The 25,268-nt window shown below is 47.8% G+C and overlaps 4 protein-coding genes across 4 annotated transcripts; 3 read left to right on the top strand and 1 right to left on the bottom strand.

The window, feature by feature from the left end:
• Positions 1–425: 425 nt before the first annotated feature.
• Positions 426–3,685, top strand: F5891DRAFT_986304 (uncharacterized protein; the record flags this gene model as incomplete). The annotated part of the gene is made up of 11 exons (XM_041377738.1): positions 426–490; positions 621–735; positions 783–1,199; positions 1,250–1,490; positions 1,521–1,989; positions 2,139–2,364; positions 2,414–2,796; positions 2,844–2,972; positions 3,052–3,142; positions 3,170–3,305; positions 3,429–3,685. 11 exons carry the CDS (start codon positions 426–428, stop codon positions 3,683–3,685), a joined length of 2,529 nt encoding a protein of 842 aa, XP_041218495.1.
• Positions 3,686–13,728: 10,043 nt separating this feature from the next.
• F5891DRAFT_963703 (uncharacterized protein) lies at positions 13,729–14,328 on the top strand (the record flags this gene model as incomplete). Its single annotated transcript, XM_041376034.1, has 3 exons — positions 13,729–13,824; positions 13,878–14,081; positions 14,134–14,328. 3 exons carry the CDS (start codon positions 13,729–13,731, stop codon positions 14,326–14,328), a joined length of 495 nt encoding a protein of 164 aa, XP_041218494.1.
• A 7,173-nt stretch (positions 14,329–21,501) lies between these two features.
• Positions 21,502–23,329, top strand: F5891DRAFT_1197022 (uncharacterized protein; the record flags this gene model as incomplete). Its single annotated transcript, XM_041368413.1, has 4 exons — positions 21,502–21,964; positions 22,012–22,173; positions 22,221–22,368; positions 22,420–23,329. The coding sequence occupies 4 exons, from the start codon at positions 21,502–21,504 to the stop codon at positions 23,327–23,329; spliced, it is 1,683 nt and encodes a 560-aa protein (XP_041218493.1).
• Positions 23,330–23,844: 515 nt separating this feature from the next.
• Positions 23,845–24,460, bottom strand: F5891DRAFT_1197021 (uncharacterized protein; the record flags this gene model as incomplete). Its single annotated transcript, XM_041368412.1, has 2 exons — positions 23,845–24,399; positions 24,452–24,460. The coding sequence occupies 2 exons, from the start codon at positions 24,458–24,460 to the stop codon at positions 23,845–23,847; spliced, it is 564 nt and encodes a 187-aa protein (XP_041218492.1).
• Positions 24,461–25,268: the final 808 nt, after the last annotated feature.

Raw genomic sequence — 25,268 nt, 5'->3', positions numbered from 1 at the left:
AGACACGATCACATGACTGGTTGATTTGAAAATTCTCAAAGTCCTTTGCGCTGCAGTTGTCTTTATGCCACCTAGAAAGAAGAACACGGCAAAGAAGTCCTGTGGCGGTGAAGGTACAACAATTCAGATGGTGAGTCTGAACAATATGTTGGGTCTTGCAGAACCTAGCTGCTATTCGACCCTAAAGGGTTTCTGGACTAGGCTTAAGGCTCAGAGGAGAGGAAATATCATAGAAAACTGCTGAGCACTCAGACTCATACTGGTAACTGGTGAAAAGATTGCTTGATTATGTAAGCTACAAAAGTGCCAACATAAGGTAAGGTAAAAACAGTCTCTACAAGCCCAACCAGAAATGAATCCCTACAGCGGTTCTGCCAAGAAACTTTTGGCACCTGTCGGCTCTCCTCCGGTGCCCGCTGCGTCACATGCCGAATCGTCCACATCATCCTTGGAGCCGGAAGACACTAGGACAACTGAAGATCACAGTATAGTAAGTTTTTTTGCCTACTTCAAGTGTTTCATTGACTGACTGCGGGTCAGTGGTGTTTGATTTGTCGTGATGGCGCGGAAGGTGACATTGTACTTTTTGAATGCAACGCGTGCCCCCGCATCATGTGCAGCAAATGCATTGAGGTGCCCAAGGCCCATATCGATGATGTCCGACATATGGACGTAATATTTTTATGTCTTTCTTGTCACTCGTTGCGGACAATCAAGGAGCCCATGCCATATTTTGTGAGTCTTTCTTTATTATTCAAATTTTAAATTGATTGACTGTTCAGGGCTTCTATCATAACATTTTGCCAGAGCAAGGAGGAACACCTGTACTCCCAGGCTTCCTGCAGCTCAAGGGCAAGTACGAGCTGGTGTCTAGCTCCATCTTGGCAGCCACACCCCTTGCCATCGTCCATTTTATCCTTGGTGGCAAGGACAGAATCCCAACACCCGTTCCACTCCTCTCCCATTACCTCGACAAGTTCTACCCCAGCGGCGGGTTTCTGTACATCGAGATCTTGTTCGACATTGCTTCATATCAGCAGATCGACAACTACACCCGCGACCAGGTCCGAACAGTTTCTGAGCTCACCGGTCGCGTCTTTGCGTTTCTCTCCAACAATTCGGAAGAAGACAGTGGGTGGCTCTTTGCAGGGAAGGAGGGTCAAGGTGAGGGAGAGTATGTTGCGATGGAAGTTCAGCATGTAAGTTTAAAATTTTGGACATTTTAACGTTATGAATTAATGTATCCTAGGTTCTCTCTACAGTGTTAAAGCCCTATGCTAGGATCCTCAAGTCCTCCCACATTGTCTTCCTGGTCTGCGGCTCTGTGGTGGTGCATGAGACATCCTACACTCAGCTCAAGGAGGCCGTTCTTCAATTCGACTTTGTGGGCACAATCATCTTTCCTGCACCTCGCTTTCAACCTCTTGTCACCACGAATTTTTTGGTCGCCATGATCGAACTTGTCGCGATTGAGCAACTCAGTGTCCACAGTGTGTTTCCCACTCTCCTTAGTATGTCAGGTTGCCTCGGTCAGCACACCAGCATCATCCTGATGACTCGAGTCAACATTGAAGGTTGCTGCAAACTGGAACTGACTACATTTGCGTGCGCTCACACTCAGACTTCACCTTGGGGCTGGGATATTCCTGCACAGTTCCCCCAATGCGGCTCTACCAAGAGCTGGGCCGAGAGGGTCACTGTGACGGTTGCTGATAAGAGTCATGACGAGGACGCCCCAGACCATGTCTCTGTTTGCTGGTACATCTACACATGCAAGTACACCAACTGTGGTAGCATGCAAAAGTTGCCTCCCTACAAGTTGTCCGTCACCAAGCCTCCTGGGTCAATTGTCAACAGCGCAAAGGCCAAGAACTGCGCTTGGTTCCAGTCGCCTTCTACTCATTTTGTACTTCAGTCTTCAGCTGTGTCTACCCAAGGCAAGCGCATGAATGAGGGGGTGCCTACTGGGACTGCCAAGAAGGCGCGCAGGTGAATTGGGTATTTACTTGACAGTGTATGTACATAATTTGAATTGAGTTATCACTTTGTCACACAGTTGATTTGGTAACGACGCGTCTTGGTTTGCATGCACGTGATCGCGTCTCTTTCAAAATTTCAACTTTTCAGCCTGGTCTAAGGTTACGCGACGCATACCCACCCTTGCCGAAAGCTCTTGACTTATACAACATGTCATTAATGGCTGAATGGTATGCTTCTTGGGAGGGAGTACTGACTCTCCACAAAGATCAGTTTGTAAATGGGAAGAATTCCCGTCACAATTTGCTGAGACAGATCCGCAATGAAATTGTCGCAATTCATCACACAAGAGAGGATCCTGAGGATTTACCAAAGGGATTGAAAAAGGTACTGTTCATTCTGAGTATACAATGGTGCTGACATACTTGATATATAGGCTATCCAGAGGTACTACCTCCAGTTCTTAACGGATGCTGATGATCGGCGTGATGAGCAACAGATCTTGGGAGATGACTCAGAGCTGGAGGAAGAACTTGGCATGTCCCCTGAAGACAGAGAGTTGGCGGCTTGTCCTAAGGACACAGGGTTCTACAAGAAGGAGCTTAATGCTTGGGACGTCGCACAGAAACTCTTTAAGCAGGAGATGGACAACTACGATAAGGAGCAGCAACAGAAGAAAGGCGTACAACATTCTATTAAGTATAGGACTGGACATGCGAGGCAATGGTTCAACAGCATGACCTCTGCACATCAGAAGGAGGTTGAGGAGGTGAGGGACAAGTGGAATAGGGATGGCGCCCCAGCAGAATCACAGGCGATGTAAATTGTCATTTTTTGTTCAATTTCTACTCTAACTATATTGGCAGGTATCGAAAGAAAAACCTCAAAAAAGTTCTCGATGATTTTACAGAACAGATGTGTCGTACTATGGGTTGCCGACTCATGATGTTGGTCAGTCACAAGAAAAATGCCGATCAGACTTTAAGTGTCAAGATGTGAGTATTTATACACTCTCCTCAGTGTAAACTAACAATGTTATTGTTATTCAGTCATGAGTCTCAGCCTGTCAATCAGAAGAAATCGTTTAGCCAGAGTTCTTGAGGAAGCAAAGAATGGATGTCTGAAGGTTTTGAAAAATATGCCGAGTGGTCAAAGGCTGAATTCTGTGAGTTTTGTATTTTTTTTGGATCAGTTCAGACTGCTCAATGACCGTGTATCAGACCCCATCAATGATGATGATGATGACTCCGATGAAGAAACGAATGATGGAAAGGATGCAATGCCTGAAGTCATCCTGGATAACCATGGTTACGCAAAGCTCCCTTCTCGTAAGGAAGTGAGCCTCAAGGGGCAACAAGAACTGGTTCGGCAAATTTTTCATGCATCTTACAGCGAGTTGTTGATTACTTCGTCTTTGTCAATTTTAACTTGACTCACCTTCCGTTTTTCAGAAGTCTTCACTGGTAGCATGAAGCCAGTACCTTGGCTCTCAATCGCCAGTGAGCCTTTGCTGTACCTGGATCCAGACTCCATCCCCAATGGTTTTACCGTGCAAGACCCATCTCATTTGAGAGTGAAGGAAATCAACAAACTTTGGGGCCATTGGGAAGCCCAGAAGGCTTCGAAGCAGAGACTCGTTATTTTTGTCGGAGCTGCAAGTGCCCACATGAACAAGTCCCTGCTCGAAAATGCTGTTTATGTAGGCTAGAAGACATCAAAAAAGAAGTACATAGAAGTCAGCGATGAAGAAGGAGCCTCAGCTGCCCCTACATCCGTGAAACATACAAGACGGCTGGCCGAGGACAGCTCCGAGGACAGCTCTGATGATAATCTAGCTCCATCAGCAGGCCTCGTCGCTCGACCGTCAGTTGCTCAAGAAGGCATATGCACACCAGCTACTGTGCCAATGAAAGATCAAATGTCATTCTTACGATCCCTCAGCAGCAACAGAGAGTATCTGCTTTTCATTTCGAGTATTGGTGGCTTGAAAAAGGTACACTTGTGATTTTTACCTAGATTGGTGAAACTTGACACTTACCTGATGCAGGAACAAAGCTCTGAGGCAACCGAATGGCCTGCATGGGCAACATGGTCTTGGGAGGGATCGCACCTTCCAAACAGTGTACACTCAGAGGTTAGTGAGTTGGACACGTTCTTTGAGATAGTCTCGTCTGCGAAGATATCTGGCTTGGCGTCAGCCATGAAGGTCGGCCTAGGTCTTGGGATGCTGCTAAGAGAATACTGTGCTGGCCAGTACTTGCACTACATGACTGGCCAGCATCTTTATACATGCCAGTACCTGCCCTATACCCCCGGCCGGGGCTGTTATATAGTACTGGCCAGCACAGTATAAGAGTCCTGGCCGGGGTATAGGGCAGTATAGGGCACCAGTACTTCTCTACATGACCGGTGTATAAACAACAATACTGAGAGGAACAATTGAATGCTCCTGACTGTATCTATAAAATGTTGTAGGTCGTGCATTGCCTAGTCTGCGTTACTTGAGGAGACAAGCACATTCGACCCTAAAGGGAAGCGAGTGCAGCAAAGATCTAGAGGTACGCGCTGAAGCGAGGTGCGAGAAAGCACAGGTGCGCGCAAGGTACGAAGGCGCGGGAAGGCGCGCACGTGTGCGGAAATGAGAAAGAGTAAGCTTAAGTGAGGATAAGATGTAAGACAAGTGAAGAGAGGTGCAAAGTGCAGACAAATAGATTTCTACTATGTTCAGCTAGGTAAATAGTGGGTGGTACTCAAGTCAAAAGTAAAGTTGGGTGAAAAGTAAGTGGAAAACTTCTTCTCGTAGTATGTACTGCTGGCGCTTATATAGCGCGCCTAAGCGCGGTCATGCGGAGCCGAAGCGCTACTGAATAGGTATGTAAAGATATATATAAGTAAGGGTCCATTATAAAAATAGAGGCGGAATGATATGCTAATAAAAGAAATGGAAATATACGCACTAGAGAATATGGTGGACAGTGGATGGATGCATCTGGATGGCTGGCGCTATAGGGCGCTCAAGCGCGGATACATCGCGAAGCGCAGGAATGGTGCGCGCATGGTGCGCATTGTGCGGGAAAGTTGCGCCTCATATAGGGATAGCTGCGGGTAGCGCACAGAGTGACGCTACAAGTTCGTGCTATGCACTCCTTGGTGGAAACTGCCATATCACGCCATGAGACGCACGAGTCTCTACACCGGTCAGCACCTTTATACATGCCAGTACCTGCCCTCTACCCCAGGCCGGGGCTCTTATACTGCTCAGTATAAGAGCCCCGGCCTGGGGTAGAGGGCAGGTACTGGCATGTATAAAGGTGCTGGCCGGTCATGTAGAGCAAGTACTGGCCAGTTCAGCCAGCCTCCTGCTTGTAAAATGAGCATATGGCCTATACCCTCGGCCGGGGCTCTTATACAGCACAGTATACGAGTCCCGGCTGGGGGCTGTGTCATGGCTGAGCTGCCCAGTACCTGCCCTGTGTGCTCGGCCAGGGCTCTTATATGATCATATATAAGAGTGCTGGCTGGAGGCTGTGTCCTGGCTAAGCTGGCCAGTACCTGCCCAATACCCCTGGCCGGGACTCTTATACAGGGATGTATAACAGTCCTGGCCAGGGGCTATGTCATGGCTGAGCTGGCCAGTACCTGCCCTGTGTGCTCGGCCGGGGCTCCTATACGACCATGTATAAAAGTGCTGGCCAGTACCTGCTCTATGTGCTCGGCTGAGGCTCTTATACGTCCATGTATACAAGTGCTGGCTGGAGGATGTGTCCTCACTGAGCTGGCCCCTGCCCTACCACAGTTGGCCAGTACTCCTATACATAGGTGTATGAGCAGGGCTGGCCGGAGGCTGGGTCCTGGTGAAGCTGGCCAGTGCCTGCCCTATGTGCTCGGCCGAGACTCCTATACGACTGTCCATAAGAGTGCTGGCCAGAGGCTGGATCCTGCCCTACATGGCCGGCCAGCACCCTTATATGTGGTCGTATGAGCAGTGCTGGCCGAGCACTTGTATATGGAAACATCGGCCAGTCCTAGCTCTACACACTGCCTGAGTGGTCACACAGGCTACATACCTTGCGGGTTCAAGGTACACTGGCTGTGCCTACCTCTACACACCGGCCAGCCACATATCTACCTGGACAGGCCGGTACTGGCTGAGACACATTCTACAGCCTTTTGGCACATCCGGGGCACCACTTCTACGTCCAAAGTGACTGAAAGGTCTGGAAGTGGTAAGGTTGCCCAATAGCCAAATGCAACATTAATCTGTCCGAAAGCAGAGGACGACTTGTCTCTTCAACAATAGCTATGTATTTACAAATCAAAAATTTTGTAGCATACATGATCTTGTGTCGCAGGAGCGAAATTGTTTCCTCCTGTAGTTCCCACGACTACCATGTCAAGGACTCATCAGTTCTCTGATGCATGTATGCAACACTCTATAGCACTGATTTATGGCACTGGATCTGTTCAACTATTCTTCACACACAAAACTCACACACATGCACAGACGCGACACACACACAAATGAGACACACACACATAATCACTCCTTCGCATACATACTCTTGTATTGTAGAAAAATTAGTACTGCACTACTAGATCTGACATGATTTGATAATCAAATTGTATTGCAGACAAGGTCCCCAATGAAGAACTGTAGAGTCCAAGGGGCAAATAAAATGCACCAAAGCCGCCAGCATTGGCAGCAAAGCCTCAAATCTTTTCAAGGCCTGGCCGGTGGACGAGACGGAGCGATGAGAAGTGAGTAGGTCTCAGAGCGATGATAAAGGTTTCTATAAGCGCAAAGCAAGTAGAGTCCAAGGGCAAACAAAATGCACCGAAGTCGCCAGCATTGAGAGCAAAGCCTCGAAACTTTTTAAGGACCGGCTGGTGGACAGTGCGCAAAGATGCAGGTGACGTGGCGGGCGCTTGTTGTGGTGCCACAGTTGATGGTCTCAATACCGAGCGACATCGAGAAGTAGGAGGGCATGAGAGATGGGGCGCGGCATGAGAGAAAAAGTGGGACAGAGTTAGCACGAGAGAACAGGTATGAGAGAGTAAGCATGAACGGGTGCAAGAGAGCGAGCACAAACAAAAGAGTTAGAGCAAGCATGAGAACGGGCGCGAGGGACCAGACAAATAGGTCTGTAGACATTGATTAGTTCACGAGAGAACGGGTAGGCGCAATAGATAGTAACTGCAGGAGTGCAAGATGCTTCGCAGTAAGAATATAGAAAAATGATAAAAAGTCAAAACGTACCTTGAGTCTCAATGTCACCAGCACTGGTCCCTTTCAACTCCCTGGCGAAAACAAAGGACTTGGAGAAAATCGAGTGTACATAGATCTTGTTGAGAAAGTTCCATCTTGGTTTCGTCACCACTGGCGTTCTAGATGGCACTGCATGCACAAAAATAGCAGGGACAGCAGTAGGAGACTCGCTTTCAGCATTTCATCCCTGGGTGTTGGTGTTAGCCTCTTGACTACTACACATTGACATCCCGAGGTACTGAAGAACTGCAGTGACTTATAGAAAAAAATAGCAAAGCCTCATCAGGCGGCACAACGCTTATGTAATACATAAGATTGATGCGTAGTTCAGCCAATAATGAGCACTGCCGCATTATTGCCTGCGAGGAGCCGCCCATCATCGAGCACTCATGATACTGCACTGACAATACTGCATGTTCCATCGACTGGTATGCGAAGGAGTGATTATGTGTGTGCGTCTCGTTTGTGTGTGTGTCGCATCTGTGCGTGTGTGAGTTTTGTGTGTGAAGAATAGTTGAACAGATCCAGGGCCATACTGATTTGTTCCGACACAGGATGGCCCTACACAGGAATGACGGGTCTCACTCTTATAGCATAGATGTTTACTGAAACACAATGCCATCGATATGAGCCCGTACCATCAGAAACCAGCCTTCTGGCGTGTTGCACCTTTACTGTCTCCCGTGTGCAATTTCCCCCGATAGTGTCGGATGATTATTCAACATCTATCAATCACAAATGAGGATGTATCTGGCAGTACAATACATCTGCATCACCATGGCATCAAGTGCACTTTGTATCGAATTCGCTCTATCCTTACCGTCTCTTTCTTTCATCGTTCTGATAACATCATGATAGCCCAATGATTCAAGCGTACCAGGCGACGGATAAGGTGAGATATATTTAACCAACTGTGTCACGGTTTCTTGTCTGAGTTCCGCAGAATGACCCTTGTTCCATAAGAGTACTCGCAGGGCCGTTACGCCTCGGGCTCAGCCAGCGATACCAAGAGTGTGTAAATACTTGTTTCACGCATATCAAACTTTCACCTGTGTTGGATCGATGACTACGTGATTTCATAGGAAACTCCTCAATTTTTGCAAGCTCACAGCAAAAATCGCGCTGAAGATAAGTTGCCGACATCACGAACGACTGGAACTTTCCTGGTGTTGAAGTAGTCCTGTGCGTAATACTGATTTGGAAATCAAAATATATTTCGATTACCGGCTTTTTGTTTGATTTTGTACCGTTTCACCTGATCAAGGGTCTGGAGGCGTGATCAAATTTCCATTTCCATCATACTGATTTTGGTGATACAAGGGCTGAACGGTGGTATATCTAGCACGAACGCTATCGTCATAAGCCAATGACATTCCCCACTCGTTCAGCCATCCCTGCAACATGACCTACGTCTCAAATGATCCCAGTTGGTGGCCGTATATCAGTTTCAATATTTTTTTCAGCTATTGGATGGGTTCGTCACATTAGGATGTCTAGATATAACGTTGACATTCAGCTTCGAAGTTGCTGCGGGCGTCGTGGTGGTATACGATTGGGGTGAGCAGGACAGTGTTCGAAAATCGCTGATATTCTCATGATATTTCCAGTCTTAACACTCGGACAAGAGGTACATCCATCTTATCGCCGCAGCAGCCAACTCGCTAAAAATGGTGTCATAGATTGAACTCATCTGGGTGAGTGACAAGAGTCCCGTATCAGAAGAAAACAAGAGCATGCAATAAATTCGCGACAGAGACAACGCTGGTCTCTCATGACCGTGCTGTATTTGACTGTTCGTACCTCATGTTGTGCTTGAGCGTGGTGGGCAACTTGTGCTGACTACAAAATGTTCTAGGTACGCTACATTGGACTATTATATTATGTGTATGTGTCGAGATCAACAACTTTTCACGGTGCTCTTAGCTTATCTCTGACAATTAGTGTCCGTCTTCTGGGTATGTCTCATATGTGCTGTGTTCCATTTACTGACCGGCGGGACACAGAATATCTGCCATCGGTATCGCTGACGGATGCAGTATGTATTCCGCAGCCATCTCATTCCCGTCTAATCAATACGCTCATATGTAGGGGTGAGTGAGATTCCAACTATTGAACTCGGCTGACCATAATGACTCAATAGGTGTAAGTCGAAGTCTTTCATACTGGTGCAAGGGTGTTCACTAATTGGAAGATTTAGGCACTATCATCTACTACGCAATGAATGGCACAAATGTGGCATTGACTGCCATGTTGAGTGGTAAGTTACCCAGGTGCAATATCTCTGTGATATTGACCTGACTGACACACGATGCAAGTGATCATGATTGCTCGGTTGCATGCCATGTATCAGGGATCTAGGACGATGCTTATATTCCTTGTTATTATCTTCCTGGCTGTAAACATCACTTCCGGGGTAACCACGGCAATAGCACTCAACGATGCTGTAGCAAGTAAGCTTTACTTGTCGACTTGAAGAACGCGGCTCATTGGACACATACAAGAGGAGTTGATACTCTCTGGCACATACATGTGCGGCGGTTATGTATTTGGAGGGGACAACCAGCTTCTCATTTCGACGACTTGGATGCTCGACACTGTGTGGGAGGTCCTCGCACTGTGTCTTTCAGTCTGGGTTGCTGTGAAACACTTTCGTGACCTGCGACGACTCGGCCCATCAACAAGATCGACCATCAGTGACTGTTTCAGAGTGCTCATACAATCTCACGTTCTTTATTTTGCAAGGTGCGCTCGTAATGTGAATATGGTTGTATTTTTCTGCTCAAGTTCTGCTCATGTTAGCTTTGTTGGTGTCTCTTGCCTCCATCTTGCTTATCTCTCTCCAGAAATCTCGGTGTGCTGACCTGTTGCTGACATCTGCGTGCAACGACTGCTCATCATTTCTGTAGGATTCAAATTCTATTGGAGCTGAGATACTCGGAAGTGCTCTTGAAATTTTATCGGTCGTGCAGATGTTTGTGCTGGGACCACGCCTCATCCTGAGCGTTCGAGAATACCACGCCAAACTCGTGGCATACTCCGATGCAGAAACTGGCATGAGTTCGATTGTTTTCCACGAGCATGTACATGTATCAACTAGCAGTACGGTGTAGGGAAATGCTTGCCTAGTGGTCTGCAGGAAGGAGAAATTTGGTGAAGGATCCGTCATGATAATCATTTAACATATTGTGTTTCGAAGTATATTTGGAAGGTCTAGGGAAAGCTATTTCTTGTTGTATCACTACTGGAACGAAGCATCCGCGCTTGAACTAAGTGTTAAGGTGAAATTATATGGAATGACTAGCAACCAACCTGGTCCTTGGTGGCCGATGTTAAAACACGTCGAGAATCAGTGCAAGTGCCTTGACAGCTGATTGTGGGCGTGTCACAGAGGCCACCAGCGTTTGAGTCGCAGGTCAGGGGAGCAGGGGTGGAGACGCAGACACAGACACAGACGCAAGACAAACAGGCAGTGATTGAGCCTCAGCCAAGGCAGACGAATTTAGAGATGCAGACAAGACCACCAGTATTCGAGACGCAGGCGAGACCTGCGGCGTTCGAGTCTCAGCCAGGACCGACGATTGAGCGCTGAGCCTCGGAGGCAGACAATGATCAAGTCACAACCAAGATCGACGAGTCTCAACCAAGATCCACGGTTCTCAAGTCGCATGTGAGACCCACGCCATTCGAGCCTCAGCCGAGACCTACGGTACTCGAATCACAGCCAAGATCGCCTATGATGTTGGAAGGTCCAGCGAGATCCAGTCCCGGTCTCAAGTATCTCAAAGGGTTGCAGGAGGTAATTGGATGAGCGAGGAAGATGTCATTCGAGAGATAAGTCATTCTTTCTCATTGGTGGCTTTTTTGGAGTGTGAATCGATACTACTCTTACTCGTCTTGGTTATCGCATTGACCTCGCACTCTTTGTTCGTGCCATGTGCATGATCGATACCGATAAAGCCCCGCACTGAATAGAAGCACGGTCCATGATCGATGATCGATGAAATTTGAAAGAAGGATAGCCAAGAATAGATGCCGGGCTAGATAAGGCATGGATGATGCAAATCCTGGAAGACACGACGTATGTCATCGGGAATTAGATCACAGTCGTTCTGCCAGAAGTACTAATAGTGTCCCACCTAGTAACTCCTGAGCACAACGTCCAAACCGTGCATCGATCTACATTCGGGATCCTTGCGATCTCGCCAGTCCAGACAGGCGATACAAGGAATTTTTCTCCATTCCACACGTCACCTGTCCAAGCACAAAGCACACGATGCGACGGAATGGCTCTGTTCCATCTACTGCATCATCATCCATCTAGGTTGTTCGAGTGGGGCGCGATGCAACTATTCCATGGACCAAGGAAAGTAGAAGTGGCGTGTCCGAGTTCAGACAGATGATAATCCGAGATTTCGACATATTCATGAATGCCCTGGATTATCATCTGAGCACGGTGCACAAAGAACGAAAAATAACAACAAAGAACTGACCATGGCCGCAGAATCATGTATTGGGCATGCATGGCCTGTCGAAGTACTACTAGTAGCGTGTCCGTCAGCATAAACTGTCTAACAAGATTATGACATACGTACACAAGACAATTCGGAGTGGCATTGGGGTAGCGTGTCGAAGCCCGGGCAGTCGATAAAAAAGATATCTTAAGGACACACGAAAACAACTGATCATCTGAACAAAAAGAATGACCATGATTCATAAAACCCAGATGGCCGATGACACCATGTCATTGAAGAGGTTATCACAGCATATGGTCGTCAGCTACCTGAACGAACAAACAGAGAGTGAAGGGCCTGGAAAGGAAAAAGAAAAGTAGCGTGTCTGCGATCAGATAGTTGATAGAGGAAGAAAAAACTCAATATGACGTGTGCGAGCACAAAGAAAGATGGGAAAGGGTGGCCTCCAGAGCGGTAGTAGAATGTTCGTGAGCGCGAGGAAGAATGTGTCTGGAGGATCTGTCACGGGAGTAACACTTTAGTCTCATATATATACTTAACTACTATGTAGGCAGACCAAATACGATAGTCGTTCATTCTAACTTTGATAGCATAGTGCCTGTCCGTCGAGCTTCACGCACAGGTCGATTCTCGTCTTCCGTGACCGATGTGAGTGAGGCAACAAGAGAGTTTGCGAGTTCTGGAATGGCATTGCTTGCAGAATACAGCAACTGGCTTGGTTAACTTTTTGACTCCGCAAATTAAACGCTGAAGGTAGCGCCGCGGACTTTGATTCAAATTTAGACAAGCTTCAACGTCCGAGGACATGTAGGAAATGGCCGGTCTGTGTGAAGTCCGCACAGACTCCGCACCAAAGTGTTTGGGTGCAGTGTGGGGGACAGGTAGTGATGTGCACGGCCTGGCCTCAGGCCGTGGGCCAGCCGAAGCCAGGCCGTGGGCCAGCCGAAGCCAGGCCTATATAGGCCAGGCCCAGCCAGGCCAAAGCTTTGGTCAGGCCACAACTTTGGCCTGGCCTATGGTTCTGAAAAGCCAGGGGCCACCGGCTTGGGCCACGGCTTTGCACACTTTTTGGTAAGATGTTTACCAAAAAAATAGAATGCGTATTCAAGCCAAAATTGGTTCCAGCATCCGGCACAATGTTCTCCCGGCTTCGATCTTGCTCCCAACATGTGCGCTTAGGTGTCTCAAACTCATCAATGTTTTGAATATACTTCCAGGAACATGGTATGTCTCTGTGCTCTCTGCAATATCAGGCATCTGATCATCCAAAATGACTGAACTAGCCACAAAAAGACCAGCAATATAATATGAGGTGAGATACTCCGAGTCGTCTTCCCCTTGTTGAACTGACCCTATGCCACCCACTATTATCTCAGATGACGAGGGCGAAACTCGTGTTGCTGTACGTCCAGTCCGCAAAACCAAACCTACTGCAGCACTCCTTCATTCAGCGGAACTGGCAACTCTTTCCTTCCAGAAAAAGGCTGTCAACGACTTTCGTATTGCTGAAGCTGCGCGATGCACCAAACAAGCAGAAGGTACCGAACTGTCATCTGTGGCAGGCCCTTCACAGCAACCAACTTCCACCACATCTAATACTGCCGCTACACCACCAACTTCGCATGTCCCCAACCAGACGAAAAGAGTTCGTGTTGACTTAGAGGAGATTTTTGAGGACAATGAGGATGACGATGACGTGGAGATGCGGGAAAGTGCATATATTAATCCGAAGTGTGAGTGCTACAACCTACTTCTAACTGAACATTCTTATTAATTTAAAGCATCAGCAAAAAAGAAACGCATCGAGGAAGCGGACATTGACAAAGATGTTGACAAAGATGGTATCCCCATCGATGTTGATGTCCAATCAATTGTTGATGCATCATCGACATGTGAAGGTAGAACGGCTGATATTGAACAGTTTTTCGGACCAGCATTCGAGCAGACAGGAGCAAATGGGAAGGTCAAGAAGCATCGGAAATGCAAGAGCTGCGCGTAAGATTTTGGCCATCAATGTTGCTCACATACTCACCCATATTTCATAGGAAAGGCTGTGTTCTTGTAAACGAACCTACAACTCTTCGTCGGCATGCAGAAGCAAACTTTGCGGTACGTGCTCATTGATCACACTGAATATAAACTAACAAATACTCTTACAATAGGGAAAATATCGAACCTGGGCCAAAACCAGCAAATTCGATTCGATGTTGCCCGGTGATGTCAAGGATCGCAAGGCCAAAGCCATGCGCACTCAACAGGTCATCAATTCACATCTTACTGAACGTAAGCTTGCAGAGCGTGTGGTTCCATACTCCGACAAGCTGTTCAAGACTGCAGCTGTTGAATGGCTCATAGCGACGGACCAGGTGTGTCTGTATTGCTCGATCAGAGTCTATCACTAATATTTGCTGTGTTGAGCCCATCCAAGCCCTCGAACATCCAAAATTTAAAGAGATGATTGATGTGGCTGCTCGTGCTACCAATGGCATGACAATTCCTGGAAGGAAGGCAACGCGGGCGCAGATTATGCGCATGTTCAAAAATCACTTAACGAAGCTCAAGGCAACTTTGAATGTGTGTCTACATGTTCTTTTGCTTTCTGTCTTCGTCTGATATATATTTGAATGGGACTTAGAGTGATGCTGTTCGCGGGGCCGTCAACATTACCTGTGATGCATGGCAAGCTGGTAATACTGATGGTTATTTTGCTGTGACGGGTCATTGGATCCAGGAAGACAATCCCTCGACATGGAAATGTGAGAGTGCGCTCCTCAGATTCACCAAACTGAATAATGCGCACAATGGAAAATGTCTTGGTGGTGCACTGTTTAAGGTGTTGGACCGTGTCGGCATCACGCACAAGGTATCTTGATTTGTATTTCAATCGCTTCACTTCATACTCATACATTCCATAGCTTGGCCATGTCACATGTGATAATGCTGCCAACAATGGCACAATGCTTGATGAGTTTGCACGGCTTTATCATCAGCACCAAAAGAAGTTCCCGTGGCGTGAAAGAAGGATAAAGTAAGTTCATTTACAACATATACTTTGTATATAACAGTATCACGGTAGTTGTCTGGCACATGTCGTCAATCTGGGAACACAGACTTTAATTGCTACATACAGTAAATCTCCACACTACTCGCCACATGATCCCAAGGCACATGAACTGGACACTTCGAATAAAGGCAAGCGTGATGAGATAGGACTCGTCCGTACCATTTGTGTCAAGGTAAGTCTATCTGATGTCTTCAATGCACTGAATTAACTCACACTGGCAATTTTTAAAGGAACGCTCATCAGCGAAACGGAAGGAGCTATACAAACGTGTTCAAGAAAAGGCCAATGTACCCCCAACCCAGCTTCTACTCGATATGAAGGTTCGTTGGTCGTCAACCTATGTTATGCTCAATCGTGCCGAGAGTAGCAAAGTGCATGTTGATCTTTTCGTATACGAGATGGGGTTACAGGAGCGGGATCTTACGAGGTGTGCTAAGATTGATTATTTAAGACTGACAAGTACAGAGTGGCTTCGTGTCGGCCAATTTGCTGACTTACTTTCAGTGCGTGTATGATTTATTTCGTCCATTTTTGCCTAACATTTTCTTGCAAGTATGTGGACATTGCCCAGAAGGCATTCTCATCGGATGCAGGAACTACACTACACCTAGTGGTTCCTGCGCTCGAGACACTCTACAAAGCATGGTCCTCTCGTGTGAGACGGCTTAAGTATGCTCAATTTGAACTTGCACTGGATGCTGCTGCCAACAAGATTGACGAGTATTATGAGAAGACAACGAAGACTCCTGCATATATTATGGCTATGAGTTCGTCCATCTATTTATTGCATACACTGTGAATTGTGGTTGCTAACTTTGACCTACAAGTACTCGATCCAACAGGCAAAATGGCTTACTTCAAGAAAAACTGGCCCGAAGATCTTCAGGAAGATGTCCTTGCCTGTGCGGAATGAGTGGTAGGTCAAATGATGCCTCATATATCTTTTCATATCTGACAGATTTAAAAAGTTTGAAGCTCGCTACCTTGAAATGGGTACAACTGCATCAGCGCAAGAATCTCGCGTCAAACAAGGAAAAGGAAGTTGTCTCAAGAAACTCATTCGCGAAACGCAAAGCTCGGACGAAGACGAAGACGTTCCAACAATAGCGCCATCAACTTGGGCTAAACCATGGCAGGCCGATTTCATGAACTATATCGACACATTCGAGGCACCACCTTTGCCTGGCATGAGCACGATCCAATGGTGGGGTGTACGTTCATTTTTTTTACTATTTGTTTCATATTCCTCACCTTCGAACAAGATTAACGGTCAAAGATATGGGCCAGTATGGTCCTCAATTGCGCGTGACTATCTATCTATCATGGCATCATCTGTTTCCAGCAAGCGTGCATTTTCTCAAGGTGGAATAACTATCAGCAAACGACGCAACCGGCTCAAAGGGGATGTCGTCGAGGCCCTTCAGTGTGTCAAATGTGCTATCCGCCATGATCTTCTGTTCCGCGAACCAGGGCCGTCATCTGTTGTGGAGGAGGAACTTCAAGTTGACGAGTTCGAAATTGATGGTGGATTGGGGGAGAAGAGTGAAGACGTGGAGAAGGCTGAAGATGAGGGCTGGGATGGTCTATTGCTTGATGATGATGGTGACTCGGATTTGGAATCCAATAGTACTGACATCGAAACCTAGTACATATGTTTGTAGTATATTTCTTGCACCAATATTTCACATTTCATGTACTCAGGCCATGGCTCGAGCCGAAGCCAGCCGTCAATCATGGCTTTGGCCTGGCCTGAATATTCTACGGGCCAGAGCCTTGCAAGGCCAGGCCAAAGCCACGGCTTTCGAGCCAAGCCGGGCCGGAACAACACTAGGGACAGGTGTGGGGTGTTTGGTCGGCAAGCTCCGCGCTGTCTGTTACCACTGTTGGAATGTAAACTCGTCAATTTCCTTTTTAGTTTTAACATGTGATTCTTTCGGTTTATATTCTCATGTCGTTCGTCTTCTGATACCTCAGTTGTTGATCTCCAACACTGAGGTATGTCTGTCTTCATCTTATCTCGCCGACTTTGTCTTATACTATTTTCTCTCATAGCGTGTTATACTCTTAGGTACTATCAATGTCCAGTTGTTGATCTCCAACACTGAGCGTGTTATACTCTTAGCTTCTAACAGGTTATGAGCCCTGCTTTCAAGCGGAACCACACACGAAGTCACTCAGTCGCAACAACTCATTATACATCCTTCCTGTTTCCGTACTTCCTCTCGTTATGGGAAAACTCAACCATATTCCGGAACTAACAGGTCTGGACAACTATTTCCATTGGAAACGCGAAGTTATCTACGCGCTGGGAGTCGAGGACCTTTAGTGTCATGTCTCGACTTCCACTGACCCTACAGATATACTTGGCATCACATCCAATTTACCTGTTGCAGCAATTCCGGGCACTCCAACTGCTGATGAGACGAAAAATATTCGTGCTTGGCTCGTTGACGACCTAAAGGCCAAAGCAATCATTACTCGGCGTTTATCTACCTCCGTCCAGCAGTTTATTTCAGATGATCATACAGTATCCGCACGTGCAGCGTGGAAGACACTTGCCAATCATTACAGCCGCACAGATGTCGGTTCACAGTACCTCGTACGGAAAGCTCTTGGATCTCTGCAAATGAAGGATACAGCGGATGTTGCCAATTATATTGGGAGTCACACAACCTTGTGTGAATGCCTCCTTAGAATGGGAGGCACGTATTCAGACGATGACGCAATCTTTCAACTTCTTCGTGGTCTTCCGAACACGGCGGCCTGGTCACAATTTGAAGTCCTCTTGGAACAGCGCATCCAGGATGCCAATGCAGCTGCCACTCCACTCACATTTGACAACTGTGTAGCTCGTATTTCTGCTGAGGCATCCCGTCACAGCGCCAAGAAAGGTTTCAGTGGCCCCGGCTCTGAGTACGCCAACGCTGCAATGACTGTGGCAAGTGGCGCACCAGCAGTGTCTACTAATGCAATCATGGGTCTTCGGGAGCTTATCTACTTCAGGCCGTGGCGATTGTCTAGCAGTTTTGACAATCGGAGGAAAGAAGTACTGTATATGCCTGACTAACTGTTTGCACGCACCAGAGGCCATAATCAACTTATTGTCTGTGGGTTACATGGTGGATAGGGGCTGGGGGTGTAACTTCCTTGGAGCACCAGCACGCTGCGACCTATCATACGGAGGAGCACTTCTTGGTTCGGCCCTCCTCACCAACAAACTCTGTTTTGTCGACCTAGAGTTCCTTCTTCCTCCTGGCCCCACGGCGACCATGCTCAAAGCGCCGTCAGTGGACATTAGTGCCTTTGCGCATGTTCCTTTGACGTTGGACTTGTGGCATGCCAGGATGGGCCATCCAGGTGGAAATGCCATTCACCAGCTCCCTCTCTTCACCAAGGGCGCATCTGTCATGTCCGCAGCACTGCTCACCAAATGCAAGTCTTGCATTTTAGGAAAGCATCCTAGGCAGCCTTACCCCCCTTCTGATTTGCCTCCGGCCTCACGCTTCCTGGAGCTCATCCACTCTGATCTCTGCGGACCTATCCCTACAGAGACGCCGCATGGGAAAAAGTATTTTGTTGTTTTCCTTGATGATCACACAAATGTCCTTGATCTACAGCTTCTGGCATCCAAGGATCAGGTGCTTCATGCGTGGGAGCTTGTTCGTGCCCAGTGGGAGAATATGTCTGGTCAGCGTGTCAAGGTCTTTCGTAGTGACAACGGAGGGGAGTTCCTCAATGCAGCTTTCACAAAGTCCTTGGAACTTGCAGGCATTGAGCATCAGTTATTGGCGCCCTACGCACATCAACAGAATGGTAAGGCTGAACGTGTCCTCCGAATGGTTGAGGGTTGCATGTATGCGATGCTTGACCATGCAAAGCTACCCCAATCATTGTGGGGGGAAGCCACCTTATGTGTTGTGTATCTTTTCAACCGGTCTGAATCTCATGCACTCCTGCCCGGCAAGACACCCTACGAAATGCTCCATGGAGCCCAGCCAGATGTCTCTCATTTGTGTGTTTTTGGTTCACGTTGCTTCACTCGCATCCCTCCTGAACTTCAGGAGAAGCTTGGACCACACTCGCGTGAAGCCGTCTTCATGGGGTATCCGCCTGGCATAAAAGCATGGCGCCTTCGCGACAAGGTCACTGGAGCATTCTTCAATTCGTGGGATGTCATCTTCGATGAGTCCTTCTCTGGCTCACCCTTTTCAGATTCGGATGACAAGGATGACAATACACATTCAGCCACGTCTCGCCCGTCACATTCAACCACAACTCCCCCGTCACATTCAGCCACATCTCCCCCGTCACATTCAAGACCATCTGCGCCCGCCAGTGTTCCTCCACCTGCCCAGTACCATCTTCCCCCACCTCAGACCTCTTCTCATGCTCGTGTCGATACCAAGCACGGCCGTGAGTATCAGGAGAAACTGATGGCAGATCGTGCTCATCTGGCATGTCAGCGTGAGCTCTGTTTGGCACGAATCAATGGCGTGCCTCCTCTGGATGCTTCTGAAGGATCTGACGTTCCCCTCATTCCTGTTGTCCCTCACCCGACTGTATTTGGCCCATCTGTCGAGGGTGGCCCAGAGGAAACACCTGCCCTGTCTGCCGCTGAAAGGACGGTAAATGCACTTACCAATCCCTTCACAGCGTCAGCAGTTGAGATCAGCGACGAGGATGAGATAAAGCCTGACACTATGATGGTTGGTTTTCCTATCGCGGTTGTGAATCTGATTGTTGTCGAGCAAGCGTGCATTGCAATTCGCAGCGACACTCGTCGAAACCCGTCGACTCCTGGCTATGATCTCAAGATCCCACCCAACACTTACGATGAGGCACTTCGCCGTCCAGACCATGACAACTGGCTCGCTGCTATGTGCAAGGAGATGAATCTGATGTCGGAAATGAACGTCTATGAACTGGTCACCTTACCTGCGGATCGCAAAGCCATTGGGTGTCGTTGGGTACTGGAATTCAAGGAGGATCTCAAAGGCGGACCTGCATTCAAGGCGCGTCTGGTAGCACAGGGATTTTCACAGATTCCAGGCGTCGATTTCGGCAAGACCTTTGCGCCTGTGGCCAAGCCAGCTTCGATTCATATCATTTCGGCGCTGGCAGCTAAGTTGGACTGGGAACTCGATTGTTTCGATGCGAAACGAGCGTTTCTGTGGGGAAAACTCAAGGAAGACGTCTATATGCGTCAAGCGCCTGGCTTTGAGTGCTTTGACACATCGGGTGGTCGCCTGGTCTGTCATCTATTATCCTCTCTCTACGGCTTGAAGCAAGCTGCTTACAATTGGTATGAGTTGTTGAGGGAAGTGCTGACTCGTCTGGGATTCCTGCGTTGTGAAGCGGATTACGCTGTTTTCGTCTATGATACTGTGGACAGCAATGGGACATGCACAGTCTGTATCATAGCCTGGCATGTGGATGATGGTCTGGCAGCAGCGAATCAATGCGTCTTTCTGGACTGGGTGAAGAAGCAGATAGGTGAACATTTCGGCATCGCGGATTTGGGTGCGGTGACGAAATACCTTGGTATACAATTTGAACGTGACCGCACGTCTTGTGACCTTTGGATGCACCAGACGGAATACATTACCTACCTTCTTGATGAGCATGGTATGCTCGACTGCAACTCCGTTGTTCTACCTATGGACCCGAAGTTTCCATTCGGACAAGATACTGATGTTCACCCTTATGTTGAAGACTTGGCATCAGAGTATCACAAACTAGTGGGCAAATTACTCTATCTTGCCCTCTATACCAGGCCCGACATAGCACTGGCAGTCATGAGCCTTGCGCAGTTCAATGCATCACCCGAGCCTCGTCATTATACAGCGGCAAAACATCTCCTTCGTTATCTTGCCAGTACCCTCAATATGCGTGTTCACTATGGAGGTGTCAATGTAAACACAGACCTTCACAGCTACAGTGACTCAGACTGGGCATCGTGTCCTGAGGACTGTGTTTCGATCAGCGGATATGTCTGGTTTTTCAATGGTGGTCCAATTTCACACTCGTCCAAAAAGCAGCTTACACACACATTATCATCGACCGAGGCCGAATACATGGCACTCACTGTGGCTATCCAGGATGGAATCTGGATTCAATCCTTCTTCGACAGTCTGAAGATCCCTTTTCCTGTACCTATTCATCTCTTCGCAGATAACGCTGGTGCCATTGCCCTTTCAAAAGAAGCCGCTAATCACACGCAAACAAAACATATTGATTTACATTACCACTTCATTCGCGCACATATCGAGGCCGGAACGTTCTTACCTGAATGGCTTTCCACGCATCAAAACACAGCCGACATCTTTACAAAGTGTCTCCCGCATCCATTGTTTGTTCACCACCAAGCCGGTCTATCACTCGTCACTCGTTGAAATTGTCTCATTTATGGGGGTGTGTTGGAATGTAAACTTGTCAATTTCCTTTTTAGTTTTAACATGTGATTCTTTTGGTTTATATTCTCACGTCGTTCGTCTTCTGATACCTCAGTTGTTGATCTCCAACACTGAGGTATGTCTGTCTTCATCTTATCTTGCCGACTTTGTCTTATACTATTTTCCCTCATAGCGTGTTATACTCTTAGGTACTATCAATGTCCAGTTGTTGATCTCCAACACCGAGCATGTTATACTCTTAGCTTCTAACAACCACCGCCCCGCCTGCCTTCTACATCAGCCGCCGTCACACATCCCGCCTTCCACGTCATGCATCCCGCCTTCTACATTACCCACCCTGTTGTCATTGTCAGCGTGCTAGCTGCCATTGGAGGGAGGACGAAAATGTCATCACCAGCCAGTCCCACCTCCATCTCCATCTCCAGCAGTCTCTGCACCACATATATCAGCAGCCTGTTTGCTGCAATACGGCATCACGATGAATTGGCAGATATGTCACTTCTCAACCTCACACATTTTATCCGACGTGCACATCTACTGAAGGACAACATTCTCCAGCCGCAGCCTCACACCGAGCCTGTTACTATTGCTCCTGAAGTTATACCACCCTCAATCACCACATTTCTCTCTCAGTCATTCAACATATCGGTAGACGCGGTAGACCATCTCTGGGAGATCATGAAGGATCTTGTGTGGACCTTGCCGGATGCAGCTGAGGAACAAGCTGATGAGGAGGCTTCTTTCAAGATTCATGGACACCCACTAGGCCTCAGTGAGTCTGAGTCTGTTATCCTTGGACTGTACTAATTTCTGGTATAGCAGTGTGTGTTCTTTATCCTCCAGTCAAGATGTGTATCAATCCCGAGTGCACTGCCTGGCAGCTCGGATCTCTCCTCAAAAAAGAAGAGCAACAATGTGTTGTTGTTTTCACACATGCAAGTGGCGCACACCCTGCATGGTCCATTCACTTGAAATTTCAAGGTACGATGCTCCCACTTGAATCCAAAGCTTCACTGACTCTTGATCAGCATGCAATACCAACTATCATCATAATTATAGTGTCAAGAACAAGACTCGCACATACTATGGTGGAATACCATTGCATATACAGGTCACAGAGCATCAATTTGTCGAGCTTGAGTTGGCGATGCAGTGGATTGATCTTATGCAAATTGCGTAAGTATTCTTTCACTACTTTGTGACCATGTTTAATATCATTCTTTGCAGTGTTTCAGTAACGAACTGCACATGCCTATATGAAATCGCTCAAACCCATAGCAGCACGGAGCGCGACGAATCATGGCAGTTCTTGAGCTCACTGACGACGTGGGAGGTCTGGGATGCATTTGTGATTGTCTCGTTGCTTGATCATCAGCAGACGCGAAGGGGACAGCTTCAAGTCCCCCATGACGGGGACCAAAAGGATTGCTATACAGCTGTGATGCATGCGTGCACCGAATGGATCATGACTCATGGTCAAGAAGAACTCCCCCATGCATGCTATGGGTGCATGCGAGCTTACACCTCACCTGATGGCACGCTGCAGTCCACTGAAGTCATTGTGACTGATGGTGTCACCGTCGGATGGCCCTGTTGTGCTATACCATGGTGCAAAAACCCACTAACGACCAACCACCATAGGTACTGCCTTGAGCACCAAAATCTCAAGAGTGTTTGTGCTGTGGAGGGCTGCGGTCAGGCAGTTACCAGTGATCCCAAGACTGGGAAGCTTCTGAAGGCCTGCAATGACCCTGTTCATGTGAAGATGGAAGCTGTGAATATGGAATCCTCTCGTAGTGGGAAAAGCAGGACTCAGCACAACAAGATCGCGAGGCTTGACAATGCCATGGAATACATGCATGATCTCATCAACAAGGTTGAGTCTATCCCTCTCCAGGACACCGATGAATGGTACGAGCATGAGATTGCTACTGGTGCTGTACGTTTGGTGCAGGCATCTGTGACCACGTCAACAGGAGTTTCTGATCTGGCACCTAATGAGCCCTCCAACCATGACAACGGTGTACCTGCATGCTCTGGCAAAGATGCTCCTGTCAAGCTGAAGGCTGTGTTTCGTCGACAACGCATGAACAATGAGCAGCTCATTGTATGGCCATGTGGCATCATCAGTGGATGAGGGACAATGTACCACCATGAGGCCGTCTCAAATGTACTGGTGCATCAGTGTGTTTGCTTGATCTGACATCAATATGACTCCCACCAGCAGATTTTGGTGGAAAAGATCTTTTCCTTGCCACACGCTCAAAAGCCGCAGCACATGATTTATGACTCAAACTGTAATGTGCTTCGTGAAGTTGAGAGCAGAAACATCGAGTTTTTTCATGGGATGGGCATGTGTGTAGATGCATTTCATCACAGGACGAAACACAAGGCCAGCGACACCTTCTGCCGTGAGCGGTGTGACATGCGAGCCTATCCGGAGTTGCTAGACATCAATGGAAAGTTCTACTTCAACTCGTCTATCACAAAGCAAACAAATGTGTGGTTTGGGAGCTTTCACAACATCTGCCGGGAAATGACACCCGTGAAGTATGACTTTTTTCTCGATGAAGTGATCCTGCATCACAATCATGTTACCATCACTACTTTACATGCTCAGGGAAAGTATCCTCACCACCCTCATACTTCTCATTAGACACTTCTCGCAATGTTGCACATGAGTACAGGCCCCATTAGCTCATGAATTGAAGGTACATATAGGGGGGCACCCGGTTGGGTGGCCATAGATGTCTGGAGGGCCTGTTGGAGCTCTTCAAGCCCATCCCCCTCATTGTCGAGTATGTAGTCCAGTGGGTCAGCCTGTGCAAACTCGAAGTCATAGTCATGGTCCATCCAATCCACGTCCTTGCTACCTTTAGCATGAATCACACATCCACCCTCACCCTCACAGTGCTTTAGGCACATGTGACGTGTACAACGCAGTGCCCGAGGCTTGTGGCAGAAGGGACCCTCACATGGTGAGCCCTTCCTGCGCAACCGCTTCCCATTTGAAGGAGGGACAAAAGACAAGGGTGCCGGCTGCATCCAAGGGGGGAACTGCATTGGCAGGCCAGAAAAGGATGATGGCAGCATATTCGGTGGTGCAATTGGAATTGTCGGCGACTTGCTGGAGGAGGGTATAGTGGCAAGAATATCGGGGTATCGCAGCAGCTCAGGGAAGAACTTAAAGTAATTACACTGTGGGTGCTGGTGGAGGCACATTAATACAGTACTGCAACATAAATTGATGGACACTTACCCTCGCCATTGGTTTCTCAGCATTGCCATTTCTATCACTCTGACATATTGTGAGTGAGACAGTGAGACCACAGTAAGTGCAGTTAACTGTTATGCACTCAAATAGATCTGTTATGCAGAGCCCTAAGAGGGGCGTCGTCCGCTAACGTTCGTGACATAACCGGAAGGGTCCAGTGTAGCGACTGAGACTGGCGACTGACGAGTCGGCAGATATCAGAGACGCGCATGTCACGTGACTTCTAAGACGGATGTCTTCGAGGTCACTGACGTTCTCAAAGTAAGGACAGTCTTGTCCGAACGATGAGTAGTTGATCGAGGTAGACTTAGGCATGATGCGCACCTAAGAAAAGATACTAGAGACTGAAGCTGAGGGGGCTTCAGAGGGAAGTATGTTCAAGGGAAGATTGAGTAGATTCAAGTTAGGGAATCTAGTACAGGGTGACCAACTACTTATACTAAGTGGAAAGGGTTAAGGGCAAGGCTACCGTACTGTAGGTAAGGGCAAAGGGGAAATGGAAAGGGTATAGGTACGCTGGCAGCAGAGCCTGATTAGTGGTGTGAGGTCGAATGCGGAATGAGACCGAGAAACATTGGAACGAGCCAACAGTAAGTGATACAATGCGCAGCACGCATGAGTCAAAGGAAAGATAAGACAAGATAAGGAAAGCCATATTGGTGGCACGAGTCAGAACGAGTCATAGCCCGAGGGCACGTGCGCACGTTGGTGCGATAAGAGGGAGACGAGGGATGGGAACGGTCCCGAGGATCCGGTCGACGGATAGTCGGTAGAGAAGTATGAGCCGGAGGCATACGAGGGC

The sequence above is a fragment of the Suillus fuscotomentosus genome (genome assembly GCF_016647785.1).
Source record: "Suillus fuscotomentosus strain FC203 chromosome Unknown F5891scaffold_113, whole genome shotgun sequence".
Classification (NCBI taxonomy): domain Eukaryota; kingdom Fungi; phylum Basidiomycota; class Agaricomycetes; order Boletales; family Suillaceae; genus Suillus; species Suillus fuscotomentosus.
This window is presented reverse-complemented; position numbering and strand designations above follow the sequence as displayed.